The sequence below is a fragment of the Ixodes scapularis genome, unplaced genomic scaffold (genome assembly GCF_016920785.2).
Source record: "Ixodes scapularis isolate PalLabHiFi unplaced genomic scaffold, ASM1692078v2 PGA_scaffold12__126_contigs__length_90152505, whole genome shotgun sequence".
Taxonomy (NCBI): Eukaryota; Metazoa; Arthropoda; class Arachnida; order Ixodida; family Ixodidae; genus Ixodes; species Ixodes scapularis.
Genome location: NW_024609838.1, coordinates 46,769,273 through 46,789,136, shown reverse-complemented (window position 1 = coordinate 46,789,136; position 19,864 = coordinate 46,769,273). Strand labels below are relative to the sequence as shown.

Sequence of the window (19,864 nt, the reverse complement as noted above, 5' to 3'; positions counted from 1 at the left end):
CTTTAGAATGAATGTCACAGCAGCTAGTAATAAGAAGGCACAAGTGAATGTCCTTACTTTTACAGGATTCAATTAGGTTGGAAAGGTTAAGTGAAAGTATAATACACATTGTAATGTTGCAAGATGTGGCACTGCCCTCTCCACTTGGAGTTTCACCGCCATGTGCTGTCTTCACGGCACGAAGAAGGGCCATGTCATGAATTTTGTCCTCGTCAAGTATGTCAACATACTTGTTAAAATCTTTGTCGAGCACCTGTCCAAAACGTAAACAGTAGACTTAGAATTGCAGCGTTAGCAAAGAGCCACAACAGTCTATTCGAAACTGTGTTAGCTCTGGTAATAGCTGAAAATGTCCAATGATGCTGTCACTAATCTCCGGAGTATCGTCGCAGTCATCCCTTTATTTCGCATGGAAAATTAAGAGAGCACAAAAAGTTAGTGCGCAAACCAGCAGGTGAAGGTTAACCATAATTACTGCAAAACCCCGGTAAGGTTTTCTGTTGTGCTGTCCTTCAATTTTCCCGATCTCCGGGTTTTAGTAATGATATTAAGAGAGCACCACACGTTTTGCAAGCCGGATTACAAAGGCAACTTGGCGAAGCTCCAGCATACCACAAGTTGTTGTGATTCGCCACTGATCATTGCAAATTAAAACGTCAAACTTGGAGCATCATTTCGTATGCCTCATTGCATGCGGGAGGGAACGCACTGACGTGAAGCGTTCACAACGCGTGTGAACGACTAGATATAGCAGCAACAGAACGAGAGCAGGCAAGATTCACAAATTCCTGCACAAGCCAGTGATCGCAATCTCAACATAGGTCACTTAGGTCTTGATTAATTCAATGTTGAGATTGATTTTTTCCTTACGTATAGGACGTATTCACTGGCGGCAATGGATGTGGTCACTGGTGTCGAACACCTGCAGCTAGCTCTCACAAGCATAATTTCGCACCATCAAAACTGCCTTTCTTGGCTGACAAGAAGTTGCTTTACCCACGGCTCGTACAGATGACGACACAGGACGGGAATCGGGTCCAAGCCATTGGCGACAATACGTTATAGAAATTAAAAAAGAGTAAAGCTATACGCACTCCGGAGTGCGCTTCGGACGAAATGGCTATACGCACTAAGCCGAGAGCTCATGCCCCTCGGGCCAACCTTTTCGAACGGCGCGTGTATCACTGGGGAGCTCGTTAACACAGCCCACCGCCTGCGTTCACGCCGCTTCGCGGCGACAGTATCGGCTACTAATTACAAAACTTAACCAGTACACGCAGCTTCGCGGCGTCCAGCCGGCAACCCAAGCCCCGCTGTCCCCGATCGCACCTCTGGAAAAGTTTCGTCGACAACATTCGGTTGTTTTAGTGCTCATCGCGAAAAAGAATGTCGTAAATATCGTCGAATGCCTCGACAAAACAAAATGTTCGAGAAAAAAAGAAAAAAAAAAAAAAAGTAAGCCCACCGAGTATCAAACCCGCCTCCCATTACGTAGAAAGCGGACGTTTTAACATATGCTATGCCCCCGATAAGAAAACTCGTTCTGACCATTCGTTTTATTCGAATTTAGCGGAGTGCGTATAGCCATTTCGTCTGAAGTGCACTCCGGAGTGCGTATAGCTTTACTCATTCAAAAATACACACTATCACAGGTCACAAGAAATCAGCATTAAGAAACCTATGTATGCACGGGCAGTGTTCGAATTGTTTTCAAATATGTTCACATTACCTCAAATCTGTCGCTTTCAAAGTTTATCTCTGAAGCCAGGAGACTGCAGGTGCTCGCGGACGCCTTTATACCACGTAGGTTCGCTTCTTCAAGTGTCAACCTACGACGTGCACCATTAGTGACCACTGTTAGGAGGCACGTAACCGACATTTCGGTATCTGAAGGCGCCGAACTTCGGCTACCTAATGAGCTAATTGTTGCTTATTGCTACCCAACGCAACGTTCGAATCGCGAACCACGATGCTATGTCCTTATTGCGACCCAACGCAACACGCAACGTTCGAATCGCGAACCACGATGCTAATGCGACACCCGGATGTAAATACGGCTACAGCCGGCCACTTTCGTAAAAGTTGCTTGAGGTCGTGCTTCGTTAATAACAAAATTAAATTTGGTCAAAATGTAACAAAAAGTTCATCACAATATAAAACATATTTATCTAAATAATTACTATGTTCGTAAAAACGGTAGAAGACAGAAAAAAAATAATTCGAAACTACGACGTGGCCAGGTTCAGCATAACCAGAGTTAGTTGCGGTTTCGCTTCTTTTTTTTTCTGCCACTGAGCTCCAGCGGCGCTACCGGCGCCCCCCCCCCCCCCCCCCCTCCACGCCGCGCGGCCTTCGCCAAAGGATTTGCTGGGAGACGTCAGATGAGATCGCACAAATCGAGCGAGCTTGACCCGTGCTTTGAGGCCGCCTTACAACTGATGTCAGCACATTTCTGCTGGTAAGTAAAAGCGAGTTGCACTTCAACAGTTGAATTTGGAACAATATACCCGTGAGCGTATCTTAACCGGGGGAAACAGCGCCCTCGCCAAACCCAGAAACCGGGAGAAAAACAAAAAGATATACAGAGTATTCCAAGGTAATGGCGGAACTTCCTGGGGCCGAGACAACTTTCGGTTGACCATCTTTATGTGTATATCTGAACGAGCAGGAAGGAGCAGCGCAATTTTCTAAGTTTTTCTCAGCGGAAAATTGCAAAAGGTATGTCGAAAACCGGACGTCAGGTAGATTTGTGTGTATTTCTGAAGCATACGGGTCCAAGAAAAAAAGCATCGCATCTTGTTTTATTTCACCTCCCTGGCGAAAGTGACGTAACCCTACCTGAAGGCGCAGTAGAAGCTTGCGTACACGTGAGACATTCAATGAAGTGTCCACGAATCAACCGAGGCATCGGCATGTAATTGTTTCGTGTTTTTCGTGCACGGGAGAGCGTGTGCGAGAACAGTATCGCTTCATCAACTGCGCGGCGTCGCCTTGAGTGTTCGAGCTGGCCAAAGCGAAACTACACCCTGTTGGACGTAGTTGAAGGTGGGTGCGAAGGATTCTGCCAATGGTGCTCGGTCGTGCCTGGAAAAAAAGTGAGGGGTGCGTTTTCGACGACGTGTAGAGATACGTGATTGGGAAAAAGCCGTGCAGCGTATAGTACAATTGTGCCGTTCGTTCCCCGCAAAATGCAAGCGGCTTGTTTTCGAAGACGCGTGGAGATCTCGTAATTCTGGCAACATCGGCGTACCACGGCGATCTCGATATTCACGCGGATACAGGTGCAGACGCGGACGTCAGTTTTGGATTCTATAACACTAGTTTTGCGTCCAACTTGTTACGATCACGCGGGACATATTGTCACGAATGACAAGTGGTGAGGAGGCGAATAACTGAATAAACTGAACGCTTAATGGTGTGAACTTTTGCACAAAACAAAAGAGGGTAGGTTAGCGTTGCAGGCGTCGATGTCGGCGAAACGGCAGGATCGAGCGCATGGGGCGAAAGCTGACTCCGGCTTGCCACGCGGGGCACCTTTTGTAGCCGCGTACGTTCCTGGAACATTCGGCTTAGAACGTTCGGCGCGTAGAACATTCGTAACTCGATCAGACGAGGATGTTCTAAAATTTGTGAGAACGCCAAACAGAAAGAATAAATAAAAGAACATTCCAGTTCCTTGAATCGAACCAAGATCCTCCGCTCGACAGCCGAGCAAGGTAACCACTCGGCACGTACGCGCTCGCTCTGCGACGAGCGTGCCAATATCGCATTTGTTCGAACTGTTCTGTTTGGGCGCACACAGGCACACACACAAGCGCACTTATGTTCGACGACATGGAATTTGTTCAGGACTCACATAAAGCGTTTGTTCACAAGTTCACATGCACACGAAAAGTAAAGTCATCAATAATTTTGCTCTGATATAAAAGTGATAAAAACTTATTTTATCTATTAAGAATTTTATGCAGTGCCAAGTTTGCCTGTGTTATGAAAACCTACGTTAAGACTAAAATAAAAAAGTTGGATCTGGGCGTATACACTAATTAATCTTCCAACTAATCTTTATTTTCCTAAGAACTCAAGTGTGATTCGTTCGATCATGTATCTTCGATATCCGGAAGAGTCGGATGTGTGTATCTTTATTTCAAAATGAAGCGATCCTTGTGAGCGTGAAATTGACGCTCGCGTGACAGAGACTGTTCGCGCTCGACGGCCGCGGCTTGCTGCATCTTTTATTTCGCAGAGATCCACCATAGCAAAGTTTCCCAGTTAATAGACATTACAGCACTTGAAGAAGCCAATGAGAGCGGAAAACGTAAAAACAAAATACTGATTTAATTGCGGATAACACGAAACATAGTTTGCAAAAAAAGGAACTATCAAAGGGAGTGCTTCGCAGCTGTACTGCTTATTTCGGTACTTGCCTTTTTATGTGGGGGAGTGCATACCAAGGGGCCAAAATGTGTGGGAGTTGTACCTTTTGTTCAGAAAGGTAGTAGACATAATCATGAGCAAGCGAGTAACAGTAGAGTATATTGCATACCTCGAACGCCTGATCACATGCTTCTCCGTAGACTTCAAAGATGTGTTTCCAGCTGTTCGTGTACCTTGCAAATTACACTTCCTGATTCATTACCCTAGGCACATGCTCATGTATGGGCCACTTGTTCGGATTTGGTCGATGCGCTATGAGGGCAAGCATCAATACTTTAAGGACTTAGCCAGAAAGCTTAAAAACTTCAAGAATATCGTGTCCACTTTGGCAAATCGTCATCAAGCTTATGAGATGTATCTGCAGTGTTGTGAAACCGGCGATATGAACATGACCACCAGGGGATGCAAGCCCTTACTGTATGAGCATCTTCCTTTCGTTGTAAAGAATTTCATGTGTGCAAATGCGATGAGCACTGAAAACATCTTTTCTTTGGTGTCGGCTGATATTGGCGGCACTGCACATGCAGTTGGCAGTGTTAAAGTGATCGACTTATCTTCCGACCAGCCAACTTTTGTCATGGTCACTGGTATTTTTTCAGTTAGCCGGCATGTCTTGCTCCAGGTAGAGAAGCTTGAGACAATAGAATTTGATGAACATTTTCATGCATACGTGATCAGGAAAACTTCAGAAACTAGCATTTTGACTGATGTATCAAGCCACCAGACAGACGCACTGGCCATTCATGTTTTAGGAACCAAGATCCTTGTTTCTGTACGCCATGCTCTGATATAGATTTCACATCCCAGAAACTGCTCAGTGTACATTATTTGAACTTTTTCTTGTGTTTTTTGTTGCAATGAATAAAAGTAGTTTGAAGTTTGGCTTCATGCCTTGCAACGTTGTGTTGTTTGTGACATGTACAGTCATGATCTCGCTTAGCGTGAACTTGGAAGCATATAGCCGGGCGTACCCATGTTCATGGTAAGCGAGATCATGACTGTACTCTTCAAGGGAACACCCCCTTTTAAATTTATATATTAACATGAAAGTGTGTCTGCTTTTCAACATATTAGTCAACACACAGAAAAAAAACTTATTTGCAAAAGGAAATGGAGTGATCTGCAATAACAAAATGTGGCTTGCTTTGCTAAGCGCGAGTTGAATGCATGCATTCACAAATAGAATTCAAAAACCTATAGGGGTATCCCAGATTGTAAGCACGGATGAAACCAACTGTTAGCAGTAGTGCTGGGCGTCGATTAAAAATTTTAACCCGATTAATCTCCACCCTTTAATTGATTTATTAATCGATTAATTGGTCTCGTTCATTTCTATGCATAATAATATTGATTAAAAAATTGCATCTACGTTTTTTGCTGAATATGTGTTAAACGACGCAATTATTTTACTTATGAATCAACTTCGATATACAGTTGAGAACAGTTAAAAAAACACTCACGCTCACGCATTATTACTTCAGCTCCATGAGGCAAAAATGTTCGCTGATATTCTCCGAGGAGGGCGACCTCCTTTTATTGCTCACAGTAGTCTCTGCTGCGCTAAACGGACACTCGCACGGCGTTGAAGTCGCTGGGAAATGTGTAACCTTCTGCACATGTCTGAAATTACAAATCTCCCCCTTACAGTTTAGCTTAAGTTAATACTTCACCTAAATTTTCCACTTCATGTTGGAGTGCTCGTTCATGTCTGCATAGTGAAAACGTTTCATTTTTATTTAATTTTGGTTCGTCAAAATTATACCGATTAACCGGTTAAACAATTTAATTGCAATTAAAGCATTAATCGATTAATAGGTAGATTAATCGATCGATTGCCCAGCCCTAGTTAGCAGTCGTGCTGAGATAGCGTCACTATTGTTTAACTGAGGATAACTAATTAACTAGATCGAATTACTGAGTCATTAAGACCTCATGAGTGACATGGAAAGTTGTAGAGCGGTATGAGAAACCTCACATTATGATGTTTCCAACAAGGTGTGCTTTGCATGGTTTTGTTTACATGGCAAGAAAGGACGTCCACGAAGCGCGTCCCAGTGGGCCACGATTTGAAAGCGCGTGGTCACGTGTTTTCTCAGTTTCCGTGGGCGTTTCGTTCTTCCATTGTGAACTGAAGTACGGAAAGCCCACTCTGCTGGGAAGCACCGCAATCTGGTGTTTCTCATGCTGCTCTACATCTTTCTAAGTCTCAAGTGGGCTCTTTTATCAATAAGTAAAAAGTTTGACTAATTATTTTTACATAATTAGTTAGCCACAATAAAACAAATGGTGACGCCATCTCAGCACGACTGCTTACCCGATTGGTTTCATCCACCTAAAGGGTACTTAGACGTTCTCTTCAAATTTGCTGCATGCTACCTGAGACGCCCGGTGTGTGCATGTCACACTTGGTTCACAGAGCTTAAAAATCAGCATGCGCGGCAGCAAGGTGAAGAAATTTCGGTAAGCATGTGCTGATACACTTATGAGTCCCTCTTTATTTTTCTTAATTAACAAGCCATACGCTTAATAACAAGCGCGTACTATATGTGTGCATCGCTCGCGAGCCTGTCCATGCAAAGATTAGTCTGAAATCTGCCACTTAAAAATAAGTGGTAACTGCATGAGCTCTATAGGATAGGGTGCTGCGAATATATCTATAAATGCACCCATACACCCTACTAATCTTCAACACCTTTGCACCTACGCACCTTTAAAAGGTGCATGGGTGTTTTAAGGGCTTTCAGGCGATGGCTACACGCATTTTCATAAAACATACAAAACAAAAGGGTGTAGAAAGGGTGTCCTCAGAAAAAAAGTACCCTTGAGGGTGCAAATTTTTTTACAGTGTACCGATGCCGCCGACCGCCGACGACGCACGTACGTACCTTTGCACGTAGCTACGTCCGCCGCTTGGAGACTTTACTGTGTATAAAAGACATCGAACGAGAACTAACGCGTCCTGTGTGCTTTCAATTCGGCTGAAAGGCGCGCGGCTCGCTGCGCTCGTCTCTCGCCTGTTCTCGGCCGCTGGCCACCATGTTTCATAAGGAACACGCTCGAAACATGTTTTGCGGAAGGCGGACACGGTGTAGGCGTAGAAGTCTGGCGAGGCCTACGATTACTTCGAGTCGGTTTCCGCATTGCCGGCTGGATCAGCAGACTGTGGGTGTGCGGAAGTGTGTGTATTCATTAATTGATTCAATACACACAGCGACTTCAAGTCGAAATATTATATTTTTCCTAGTCTCATGACCACAAGGCATGACAAGCAGTAACGCTTTGACCGTTCTGCAGTCTTGGCGGTAATAGGTTACAAGTAACGGCGTTATTGGTCACGCGTTACTTTTTTCAGTAACCTAGTAACCCACTCGTTACCTTTTCGACACAGTGATGGTAACGTACCTACGTTATTATTTCAAGTAAAGTAGTTACATTACTTGTTACTACTTCCCAAGTCTTAAAAAAATTACACTTCAATTTTTTCCGTGTTTTAGGCGTCAAACCATGTTTTTCTTTGCGTTTTTTTTCGTGAGTATTTAGGTGAAACCCGAAAAAGAGATAAAGTAATTATGTTCAGTTTCTGCATGAACGTAATGTTTCTTGATATATGACCTGTATCGTCAAAACCGTAAAATGTGATAAATCACAACTTAAAAAAAGCAACGCAGAAATAACGTGCGTTACTTTTTATCGGTAGCGGTAACGCGTTCCTTTTACTTTTAGGTAACATAGCTCAGTAACGCGTACCTTTTATTTGCAAGTAACGCGTAACCTATTTCGTTAATTTTTTTTCCGGTAACGCCTACAGCAGTGCCGTTTTGTCGCCGATCCCTTTCTGCTGGGTAGCACGGGCGTAATGAGCCTCCGACGAGCGCTTAGCCGAATGCTTTGTGAACGAACACCATGGGAACAAAATCCGGGTGGTCTCGATCAGACGACCGTTTCCCTGATCATAAGCAAGCCTCGGGACGGAGATTGAAATGGAAGCCGGACTTGCCTTAAATTGAGTATTTGCCGCACAAACGGTCGTTCGCGCGAGGTGACCATTTTTTTTTTATCGACGGATATTATCCACCTTCTATGCCTTTCAGAGTCTGCCGGGAACTTGTGGAAACTCACTCCACTGCTTTTCTTGTACATTTCTGTGCAATTAACGGAAACGCAGCTTCGCGGCATGCTGAAACGCTATGACGACCATGCGAAACGTGCGCGCTTTTACCCACACACCCCGGCTCCGGCGCGATCGCAGCGCCGCCGCAGCTCCATGACGTCAAGCCCGAGTGTCGGTCTATACTCACGGCGGCCATACTTATCCTACTTCCCTTCCCCAAGCATGATCACCTTTCCCACGGTAGCACCATTCAGTAAGAAGCACCAGCAACACACCCATGAGGCGCCGCCGACTCCTGGATTGAATGACGACCCGCCTGAGGTCTTGGAAGGAGATCCGGAACACTGCTTTAGGCCAGATGTTGTATCTGGCGGGGCAGGGACTAAAAGTAAAAATTAACAAATTTATCCGAATAGATACATTTCTATAGCATAAACTCTAGGATAGCTGTATTTTTTTTAGGTCAGTGACGCGTGTTAATTAAATATAAATGGTTGCTTGATATAATGAACCAGCAGCCCCGTTTTGCATAAATGTAATCGACAGGGTGAACATAATCGCTAGTATGAGTTGGTCAAGAGAACGCTCGCGGTGTATAAAAGCTTCGTTCAATTTACATGCTCCTCCTGCACCGGTGCAGAGATGTGTAAGGCGTTATACTTCATGTAAGCGATTTGGCGAGCGACGATAGAAGCGACAACGACGAGGGCTCGCTGTCGCTCAGTCAGCCGCGCGACGAGACACACCTTATGAAAGCGATTGGTGCAAACGTCCAAGGCGATGAGGGACGTTCTCTATAAACCCCAAAACCGCGAACCGCAAGCAGTGACAGTGACAAATCTTTGTCGCTGGTCGCAGGCACACGTAGCTTGTCGTCGCCGCTTGTTTCGCTGATCGCTATATTGCTCACATGCCGTTCAGAAAGTCGCGCTAAGTGCTTACCATTGCATTGGGACCAGCCTAGCATCCAGCCATACCCAGTTGTCTTCTTTTTGTTTTAAGCCGCCACAGTACAAGTTAATATCGTATACCGTTTCCAAGCATGGCTCCTCGTTCATCGGCCCGATTTACATTTCCGGTAAATGAAAAACCGTGATTAAGCACAATTATGCAAGCTCAAAATTGCTACGAACGCTTGGCACGCATGTTTATATTGTAGCGCAGCTAATATAATCTAAAAGTAGAAGGTAAACGGGACGAGATTCACTTACCGCTTCACAGAAAGACAGACGCCTTCGGATCCTTGGCCTATCCGCTGAACTTGGAAGTCGCCGGCGGTCCGGCGATCGGACGAGGCGAGCCGGCCGCGCTGCGCTGACCCCGGATGACCAGGCCTGGTTGAACTATGAGAGGCGCCGTCGAGTTCAGAACCAGAGACACAGTAGAAACGAACCGCAAAACATCTGTCCCGTAAAACGTAGAACGAGCCAAAGACCCCCACATCCCTACATTTTCTCCAACTCCGCGCGACGACGGAAGCGTGGAAGCCGGGAAGTTAGAAAAGCCGCGGTAGCGGAAGCCGCTGGGCGGAAGCTTTATGTTTCGGTTTGCCTTCCTCCGACGTCGGCTACGGTTGCGGGCTGGTGGGTTTGCGGCTTGTTGCGACGTCACGGCCCACGAGTCACGGCCCTCGATACGAGCAACGGGCCGTTTGCCGCTGTCGACCGGCGATGCGGTATCCGTGGCTTGGTGTCACGATCGGTTTGTTGCCGTGCAGGTCGGCTTTTTTATGCGGTCGAATGCTTGTGGTGCACAAGCATGTGATACTAGTCGCCCCAAGACGTCTCCGTGAAGAGTTGTTGAAGGTTGCGCCACGCCATGTCAAAGCTAGAAGTTACGCAGTTCTGTCACCAGCCGCACCACGTTTTCCGGTGCATCGCACGTGGAGGCCTTTCGATACGTTCAGTGAACGTAAAGATCGTGCCCGCTGTCTTCGGTGCTGTGGAAGAAGTTACGAGACGGAAGAAACATCAAAACCCAGGCGTTTAGGGCACTAGGCCGGGTCGCCTGGTCACTCTGGACCAGAGGCGACGTGTGTGCGCACGCTTTGAGGACGCCTCCGCACTTCGCCGCGCCAGATCGCCAATCGCGACGGGACCAACCGGACCCCGAGTCCGAAAGGCTCCTGCGCAGCCAGGAAGGGCACCGAGGTAGGAGCTGCTCTTTCTGCGCTACCATGCAGTGCTCTACAGTGCTCGAGTCTCTCGGTGTCGTTCGTGCTTGCGCCAAAGCCCTTGGACCCCTTCGGACGCGCAAGTCGTACAGTTCCTGCTTTGCACCTAACTAAAGTATCTGGAATGCTCACCTTTGAGGAAAAACAAACTGGTGCTTGCTTGCTTGTAGGCCATGGAAACTGGAAGAGAGATTTGCGATTAGTTGCGTTCAAGTAGCAATTACATTGAGTAGCCCCGTAAAGTACACTAAGTCGAAAAGATTAAAACAATTACATGCGCAGGACATAGATAACCTCTTGCAACATAACTGGGCATACGTCAATGTCGCTTGCGTGTATTACAGAAAAATAAGCTTCAATGCACGAGCCCCCAGTCGTTCCGAGCTCTGTCAATTAAAAATGCTGTACCGGTCGTCTGCCTTCAGTATTCCTGCTTCGGGAATCTGGAATTCTCACCTCTGAGGAGAAGCAAACTGGGACCTGCTGGCTCTTAAGCCTTGGAAACTGTCAGAAAGATTTGCGAATAGCTGCGTCCAAGTACCAATTTCTTTGACCAGCCGCCTACAGCACACTAAGCCAGATAAAATCAAAATTACATGTGCGTGACATAATATGCCTCTTGTGACAAAACTGGGCACATGTTTTGTCGCCTACAGCAACACTGAAGCCAGACAGACAAGCGATACGGCATATTTAATTGACGGAGCTCAGAACGACTGGGGACGCTTTCACTGAAGCTTGTTTTGCTACAATACACGCGTATATTGCAGCAAAACAAGCTTCAGTGAAAGCGTCCCCAGTCGTTCTAAGTTCCGTCAATTAAATATGCCGTACCGCTTGTTTGGCTTAAGTATTGCTGCTTCAGAGCAAACTAGAAAATCTGCAATCCTCACCTTTGAACGAGAGCGAACTGGCACCTGCTGGCTTGTGGGCCGTGGAAACTGCAAGAGAGATTTTTGATTAGTTACGTACAAGTAACAATTTTTTTCGAGTAGCTGCCTACAGCACATTCAAATTACATGCACGGGACATAGATGCCTCATGCGACGGACCCCCTTCATCCTTGTTTTCCATTAACTCTGCTCACCTTCACCACCCGCCTCCAATTTCTCCGCTACTTCTTTAATCTCGATTCCCTGGCTCCCAAAGGCCATGCCATGGCTTGTGCCAGTCACAGGTGTGTCAGCTCTGCAACTGGTGCCATTGTGGCAAAGACGCCAAAGCACCTGGCGCTTGATGTGCTCTTTTAATATTTTGAGCACTGCTGAAAACAGGTGGGTGGGTGTCTGGTATGCCCTTTAATTAGTTGCGGATCGTTTCGAATCAGAGGGTAGGCGCTTCTGCGATCTGAGCGCATGCTCGGTATTTAACAATAGTTGAAATTGAACTCTGCAGGAATCTTCAATCATAACAAACAGAATGTGCATGCCAAAAGGCTTAGCAATTGAAACACTCACCATCTATCTATTTTCGTTTCTTGTCCGCAAGAAGCTGTCGTATATGTAGCCTCCCTTGCTTAAGCCGCTCCTCCCTAGTGTCCCGGATGGGTCTCGTCCTGATGAATCGTCGGTGGAGACCTGAGGTGCAGTCAACATCAAATTAGACCTTTTGAGACAGAACCATATACTTGCTGGGAGGAAGTACACCCAAACGAATTTTAGCCATGTCATTCATAGGGAGTTTTAAAATGAAAGGCCTGACGTAAAATGAGACGTATACTGACGCACCCCTTTTGCGAACCTAAAATTTTGAAGGCCTTGTCCCCCTCGCTAGGGGGACAAGGCACATGAATCCCGGCATGTGGATGAAATTTTTACCTTAAGATCCTGACTCAATGCCCATCCCCGAATATTCGACCACCACACTTTTAGAAAAGGTAACTTTTTAGAAAACACCAAGTCATCGACCACCCCTACAAAAGCCTGAACCAAGCCTACTCGTACCGTGGCTTCTTTGCTCCGTGCCGCCCCCGAGTTAATTCGGGCTGACAATGTTTCTTTTTTCAAATGGAACCCACATTCTTAGTTTCGGTTTCACTTCTAGAGGCAGGTGGATACTTTTGTAAAGCTTCCTCCCTATGCGCTTCCGAGTCAACATTTTTGCAATGGCCAACCCCCGGGGTTTGATTTTTGCGCTCCTTGACAAATGCTGAAACTCATATAGCAGTGATGTGATTGGCCTAAGCCATTTTGAAGCGTCTTTTGGAGCAGCCAAAACAGTGTTTTGGAGCAGAAAAAGTAGCTTTTAAAGCAGATATTCTAATAAAAATAAAAATATTTGTCTTAAATGCTGGACACGCGAAGAGAATCTTGCTCGCCGAAATAAACCAATTATGGTCAAGTTCGGCCACCTGGGAGTCTTTCAAGATGTAACTGAAATTCCAATGACATGACAGATTTCTTTTTGCTTTTCGAAACATTCTGCAAGGCTGGAGCAAGCTTTGCTTTATTTAGCTTAGGGTAGTAATGAATGTCCAATTTCAATGTCTCCAAAGAGACATTGCGACATCCCACAAGTGTACAGTGCTGTAGGTGTTGCCAAGCAATTCCGAAAAGCCGCTTGCCACCGTTTTACTGATTGCCGACGTGCCAGATTATCGTCAAAAGTAATTAAATGTAAAACAATGAATTGCAAGCGTCCCGGCTGGTGCCTCTGTCGTGCAATTATGTTCGCATCGCTGGTTCGCATGCACGTGAGGGCAACTCCGGCAGGCTTGCAGGTGCACGTGCTTTGTCGCGCGAGCGAAACGGCTGTTCGATCGAAACCGAAACCATGCCTTTCTGCTCCGTCGCCAACTGGTTGCCAAAAGTCTATGCAAAATGTAACTGCCCAGCATGCGACAAAAAAGAGTCCAGCGCCGCGTGCTTGCAAGGCCGGCAGGCGAGGTACAAGCTAAACACAGAAAAAAAAGAACCTGAGCGCATTGATGCAAGACATCGCAAGCCAGGGTCGCTTTGTGCAACGACTGAACTCGAGACAAATAAGCGCACTCTGCGGGTTCAGCGTGCAGACATTCCCTTCTTTGCTTTAGCTCACTTCAACTTTTCTTCGCGACACAGTTTTTCACGTACCGGGGTCCCTCTCGAAAGAAAGCCCACCAAGAGAAACCTACGTAATCAATACTTCGACACAGCAGTCTTTGAGTTAGAGAGGGATTTTTGTAGCAGCATATGTTTTAAACAAGAATGTGAATGTTGATGAACATGCGGCGGTCCTTATGTTTCAGTTTAGGAAGCTCCATATCTGCAACGCCGTGTGGCCGTTGATTTCAGGAGAGAGAGCTTCAGCTCAAAAAGTAACTCCCGCCGCGCCGAAACATAGTTTCGTTTCACAGCGTCACGTCATGGCTGGTACCCAGCACGCTAGCGTCGACGGCATGGCGGAAAAAACCATGCAAAAAACTATGGACGATTGATGCAGGGTATTTTGTGTCGGGCGGCCGTTTGCGCCGCCTAGCTCATGCATGCTCAGTTACGGTACTTAGTTTAGTCTCAGTTCTGAAAGGCGACCAAAATTGGCCCTTTGGCGCAGGCTTGGCGCAGATTACCCATATTTTGGCAAAATGTAGCAGGATGTAGCAGGGTTAGCCCCTTGGCGCAGTTTGGCACTATTGGCGCAGCCATCACATTACTGATATAGGCAGGCAATAGCTCACCTTGAAAATACTTGCTCTTGGTGGCCGAGAACAAACTCGTGTTCCTGATTGGCAGCCATGTGCAGCGAAGAATACCTGCACATATCCTAAAGAACCCAGTCTTAGTCTAATACAGATGCTTTGGCAGGACAGAGACACAAAAGCCTGACACAAGACCACTATAAAGACAGGAAATAGAGTGTCTGTGAGGAATAAAACACACAACTCAGATAGGCATCAATCACTCACCTTGAAAACACTTGCGATGAGCGGCAAAGAGCAAACTTCTGGCCTTGATTGGCTGGGGCTTGCCACCAAGACCTGCATGTATAAGAAAGAACCCAATCTTAGTCAAACTTGGGTGTTTTTGCAGAAGAGACACAACAAAATACCAATGCAAGACCACAACACATAGGAAACGGCATCCAAGAGGAATGCAACACAAAACTCATATAGGCGGGTAATAGCTCACCTTGAAAATACTTGCTCTTGGTAGCCGAAAACAAACTCATGTTCCTGATTGGCAGCCATTTGCTGCGAAGAATACCTGCACATATCCAAAAAAGAAACCAGTCTGAGTCTAACACAGATGCTTTGGCCGGACAGACACAAAGGTCTGATACAAACCACAAAAAGCAGGAAATAGTGTCTGCGAGAGATGAAAACAGACCCAGGTGGAGAGGCTGGTTCTGTTTCACCTTAGTCAAATAGTGTAGCTCATTTTGCTAAAACAATGCATATTTGCTAAAAAATGTATAATATATATTTTGCCCCATTTAGCAGAGTTTACTGCCAAGGGTACCTGTACACCAGAATAAGTCAGACTTAGTTTTTTTTCTTTTGATGAGCGACAACAGAATCCTAAACAGGTGATGAAACAAAATATAAGCCTACCAAGCCAGGCTAGTTTGCCTTGATGCAAGTACAGTGCCTCGGCCGACAAATGAGGTTCTATTCTTGGTCACTTGTCATATTTGGTGGGAATAGTAAAGTAAATGAAAATAAGGCTATCTCTCTTGCAGCCCACAGCTGCAAACGAAATTCATATACCTCGATAAACGACCTAAAAATAAAATTGGGTGGTGGCCAAGCGGTTTATGGTGTCAAATTTCAAATTTACAGACTGTGTTGTTCTGGTTGAAGTCCTCCTGGTGTATATTTTTATCCTTATTAATTATACTTAAATTGTTTTTCTTTTTATTTTTGAGGCACTAGCACATAATTTATACGCTAATTCAGCTTTAGAAGCGTTTTAAGAATACTCCACGGCTTCCTAGTGCTTGTAATAAATTCTCAATAAGAGCGGCTTTCAATTTTTTTTCTTGCTCTCGCTGCTGCTTGCTTCCTCACCCTTAAAATGCTGACAAATCGACACAAAAGTAATAAAAAAATGTGCTTCAAATGTGATGAAGATGAGCATTTCCAAGTTGTACCCCTGCTTCATGCCCTGACCATGCCACCATACCACAGCTGAATCCAGCGACGAATGGTCCCAGGTGCTGTGACCCGACCGTATATAGCCTTACAGTGGCGCGACTCATGCAGCCCCTATGCTTGATGATGGAGCCAGTGTGCGAGCTGCGACCTGCTTGAGCTGTGCAAGCCACAGCTTTACAGCCTGCAAAGGGTGGGAAGATGCCCCTCCCTTTGCAGAGCTTGCAATAGCTCAACAAGAAGCTATTGCAAGCACTAGGGAGCCAGTGTGTGAATAAAAGCACTTCTGAATGTGAATTAGTGTGTAAATTATGAGTCTATACGTTAAAACTTAAAAAAAAAGTATTATTTATAAATATAAAATATATATATATAATGTAAACAAACTAAATTTTCGAGAGGACCTAATTTTCGCCGATTTTGCGAATCGCCTACAAACGCGAAAAATATGTCCCGCGAACAACTCGGGCAATATGTGAACACTACGGAAGCTACGCTCGATTCGCGAAAATTAGAACCCGCGAATAATTTCATATTTTCAGCTTTGGCCCGATTTGCAAAAATTTGAGCCCGCGAAAGTTAAGTCGTTAAGAGTATACTAAAAAAAGGCAAAAAGAAAAGAAACGTCCCCAGGTGGGTTTGAACCCAGAGCTCCACTGCCCTTGATTTCAGTTCCCTAAGGCCCGCTTCAGACGGGGCAACCTTTCTAGCAATTTTCAGGTTGATGGCAAGTTGTTCCCTAGGTTTTCCCAGATCAGCACGAATTTCTGAGATCAGGTTCGGCTCAAAGCAGACAAGCAACTCAGGGGTGGAACTCATGCAATATAGTCGGGAGCAGCCACGGGAGCAGCTGAAACAGCTGTTTTGGAGCAGGTTGGGAGCAGCTAAAACTACGTTCTGGAGCAGGCTAGGAGCAGCTCAGATCAGTTTGCATTACACTTCAGCTTGTGTCTTAGACAAGCACGGGAGCAATTTCAATCGTGCTTAGCAGCAAAGATGAACATGAGTGGTTAGGGACCCGGGTAGATGGGGGAACAGTGTAACAGATGCGAAAACTTTGTGAGCCTTAATGAGAATCAAAAAGCAAGTACCCTATGTTTCTGAATATAGCGTCCTTGATATTTTCTGAATGGCTTTCAGCTGCTCAAAACGCAAAACAGCACTGCTTATCGCACAACCCACACGTGCTCGATATAGTAATTATATGTGCGAACCACGTGACGTGCGTAAACAACGGACGTGCAGTTGCACGGAGGAACAGGGCAACAAGTTTCGAGTTTATCCTATTGTGCAACTCGATATCGAAGCAGCAGACTACGATTAGCGAAGTTATCGTATTTGAAGCGATAAGCAGGAGCAAGGTTAATGCACGCCGAGTAGATCTACCACTCGAGCAAGAGCTGCTAGCCGGCAAGGTTTCGGATCGGACCACGTTTCAGTTATATCAAATCATGATTTATCTTGCGAGAATGCGGTTCCGACATCTAACGATGGAGTACTAAAGGGAATCGTTTGCTGATGTGCTTTCAACTGGCTGACGTCCGGAACCTAGGCTGCTGAGCCTCAGGCAATCTGACGCTTAACGTCTCGACCTCACCTCAGCCGACTTGTGTAACCGCTTATGGTTGAAGAATAACAATTCAGTCGCAGGTGGTGTAGCGCTTAGAATCCGAGTTTTTTCGCGCGCTTCCGACTCGGGATACACAGGGAGAATAAAAAAAACAAAGGATTGCAAGACCGATCCAAGCTAAACGCGTTCATTGTTGCCCATCGAGTAAATAAAACCGAAACCAAAGCAAAGTAAAAAGTTTTTGGCGCACGTTTTGCGATTTGGCGCATAATGGCGCGAGGTATTGGCTGTGGCGCAGGATGGCGCAGACACATGCGCCTGGCGCAAAATGGCGCAAATGGCGCAGCCGTTCCACCCCTGGCAACTCGAACAAACTGGAGAAATTTGAAGCGGCAGCAGCCAATAGGGGACGCAATATTTTCACGTGACACCCCTGTGGTGGTGAGGATGACAGCTGAAGACTTGGTCCTGGTTTGAAATGGATCGTTTTTGGAAATAAACTTTTTTCAGAAACATGAGTGAGTATTCTCAACGGCACTCAAAGATATAAAAACATGTTTTTAGCACGTAGTTGTGCGTCTATATAGTGCAAGAAAAATCAAATTTCATGATGATGATGGCAAGTCGTAGCAATTCCGTTGCAGCTTGTGAACGCAGGCGGCCCGTGTTCCTGGTGTTGCGACGTTAAGTTGCTGGGGTAAATTGCCACGTCTGAAGTGGGCCTTAGACTCGCTTCCACCGTTCATTCTCAGCGAGCAAGTCCGCTTCAACCGTTCACACCTCAAGGCAAGCTGGACAGCTACAAGCCACCTAGATGTCTACCGCCGCATCCCTAGCCAGGTCGTGACGCGACATAACTTATTAAAAGTCTTGCTGTCACTGCCACGACCGGCCAGAGTGAAGTCGATAAAGAATCACATAAATCATTTCGTAGCTTTCTTGGAACGACCCCCCTCAAGGGAGAGTCGTCCCTCTGCCCTTCGTCGATTGTTGGACTGACGCGAAGCAACTAGCCGTCTTGGCCCAGCAGTTACAAATCATAGTGCTCATTAACTCGCCTGCCAGCGTTCCCGGTGCCAACCGCAATTTCCGCCAGTTTACCCGACACCCGCTGACTATCTCGTCTGCCAGTCTTCCCGGTATCAACTGCCATTTCCACAATCTTTCCAACACCCACTGACAAACACCCATCTGCACTCCAGGCCTCGACAAGCGCTTACTTGCCTACCGCATCACCCCAAGCCTAAATCTGCAATGAGTCCTGGCTGCTTCCCCTCCTGCCACTCGTTATCCTGCCTTCCAGCGAACATGCAGTGGATCTCCTCTGCCTCTGAAGACGACTTTCTTACATCTTAAACGCGCTCCCCGTCTCCTGCCAACCACCAATCTGGGATACCCGAGAAAGCGTGTCTGCAACCTCGTTCTTCGAGCCCTTTGGGTACTCAGTTCGAGGAAACACCTGCTGAGCTCTGCCGTGAGACAAGTCGCCAAAATTTCAACATATTTGTCTCAACGGGCATTGATAGCGTTAGTGAACAACCCGCTCAATGAATCCGTGAGACTCCCTGGGGACGACTAGAAGCAGAGGCATACCGAACGAGGCCCACGTTGGATGTGCCATTTTAGTGTTGGTTTCTTTATGGAGTTCGCTTAGCTACTAATAATCACCGCAGAATCGGTATGCGCTCCGCCCGTCACCCTGGGAGTGACATACAGTAACAAGAAGACAGCGAATAAGTTGACTGTAGCTCACGGTTGCCAGTCGTTCAGAGTCGGCAGTCCAGGCACGCCGACCCTTGTTGTCGCCCGTCGATCAGAGCTCACAGTCGGAGTCAGTGTCCAGGCCTGCGGATCGTCCTTGCCACGCCAGCGCTGCGTAGGCTGGCTGTCCCGGGCTATCACTGCCCGAGTCTCGCTGCGGGACCACCCCACGATCGTCGTGGCCTAGGCTAGATGGCCAGGACTCGCCGTTTCTACCGGTCCGGACTTCGAACCTCGCTGGTGGACCGCTCCGGGGTTCGGCATGGGCCAGGCCAGGCAGCCCGGCTCCAATGTTCCTGCCCAGCTCCAGCCTTGCTCAGCACGCACTGTCTCGCGCCAGCTCGTGACTTCTCCGCCGACCGTCTGTCCTGTGCCCTCTGCCTCGTCTTTCACCCTTGGCTCCCACGAAGTTAAGGAAAGGGAATGTACCATTATGTTCAGTGAAGTTCGGTGAGAAGACCCGTGACTCGAGCAGGAATGCCGTTATCCTTGATGTCACCCTATGAGACTCTCTTGCTGCCTTTGCTGGGGTTTATCTAACTGAAGTACCTGTACGAAAAGTAGAAGAAACATATGTGCATAACACTCATTATTCACAAGAAAATTTGTCAACATCCAAAATGACCCATGGAGAAAATTATGCGAGGAATTTGTCAGCCACGTTGGCCAAGTCACCTCTCGTGGCCAATGTTTCATTGCAACTTTAATTCTAGTAAACAGTCATAGGGTATATTACAAAGTGCAATT

At 46.5% G+C, this 19,864-nt stretch overlaps 1 protein-coding gene across 1 annotated transcript; it reads left to right on the top strand.

The window, feature by feature from the left end:
• Positions 1-541: 541 nt before the first annotated feature.
• On the top strand, positions 542-5,227 carry LOC115311164. The gene is made up of 2 exons (XM_042289197.1): positions 542-617; positions 4,374-5,227. Exons 1-2 carry the CDS (start codon positions 542-544, stop codon positions 5,225-5,227), a joined length of 930 nt encoding a protein of 309 aa, XP_042145131.1.
• The last annotated feature ends 14,637 nt before the right edge of the window (positions 5,228-19,864 follow it).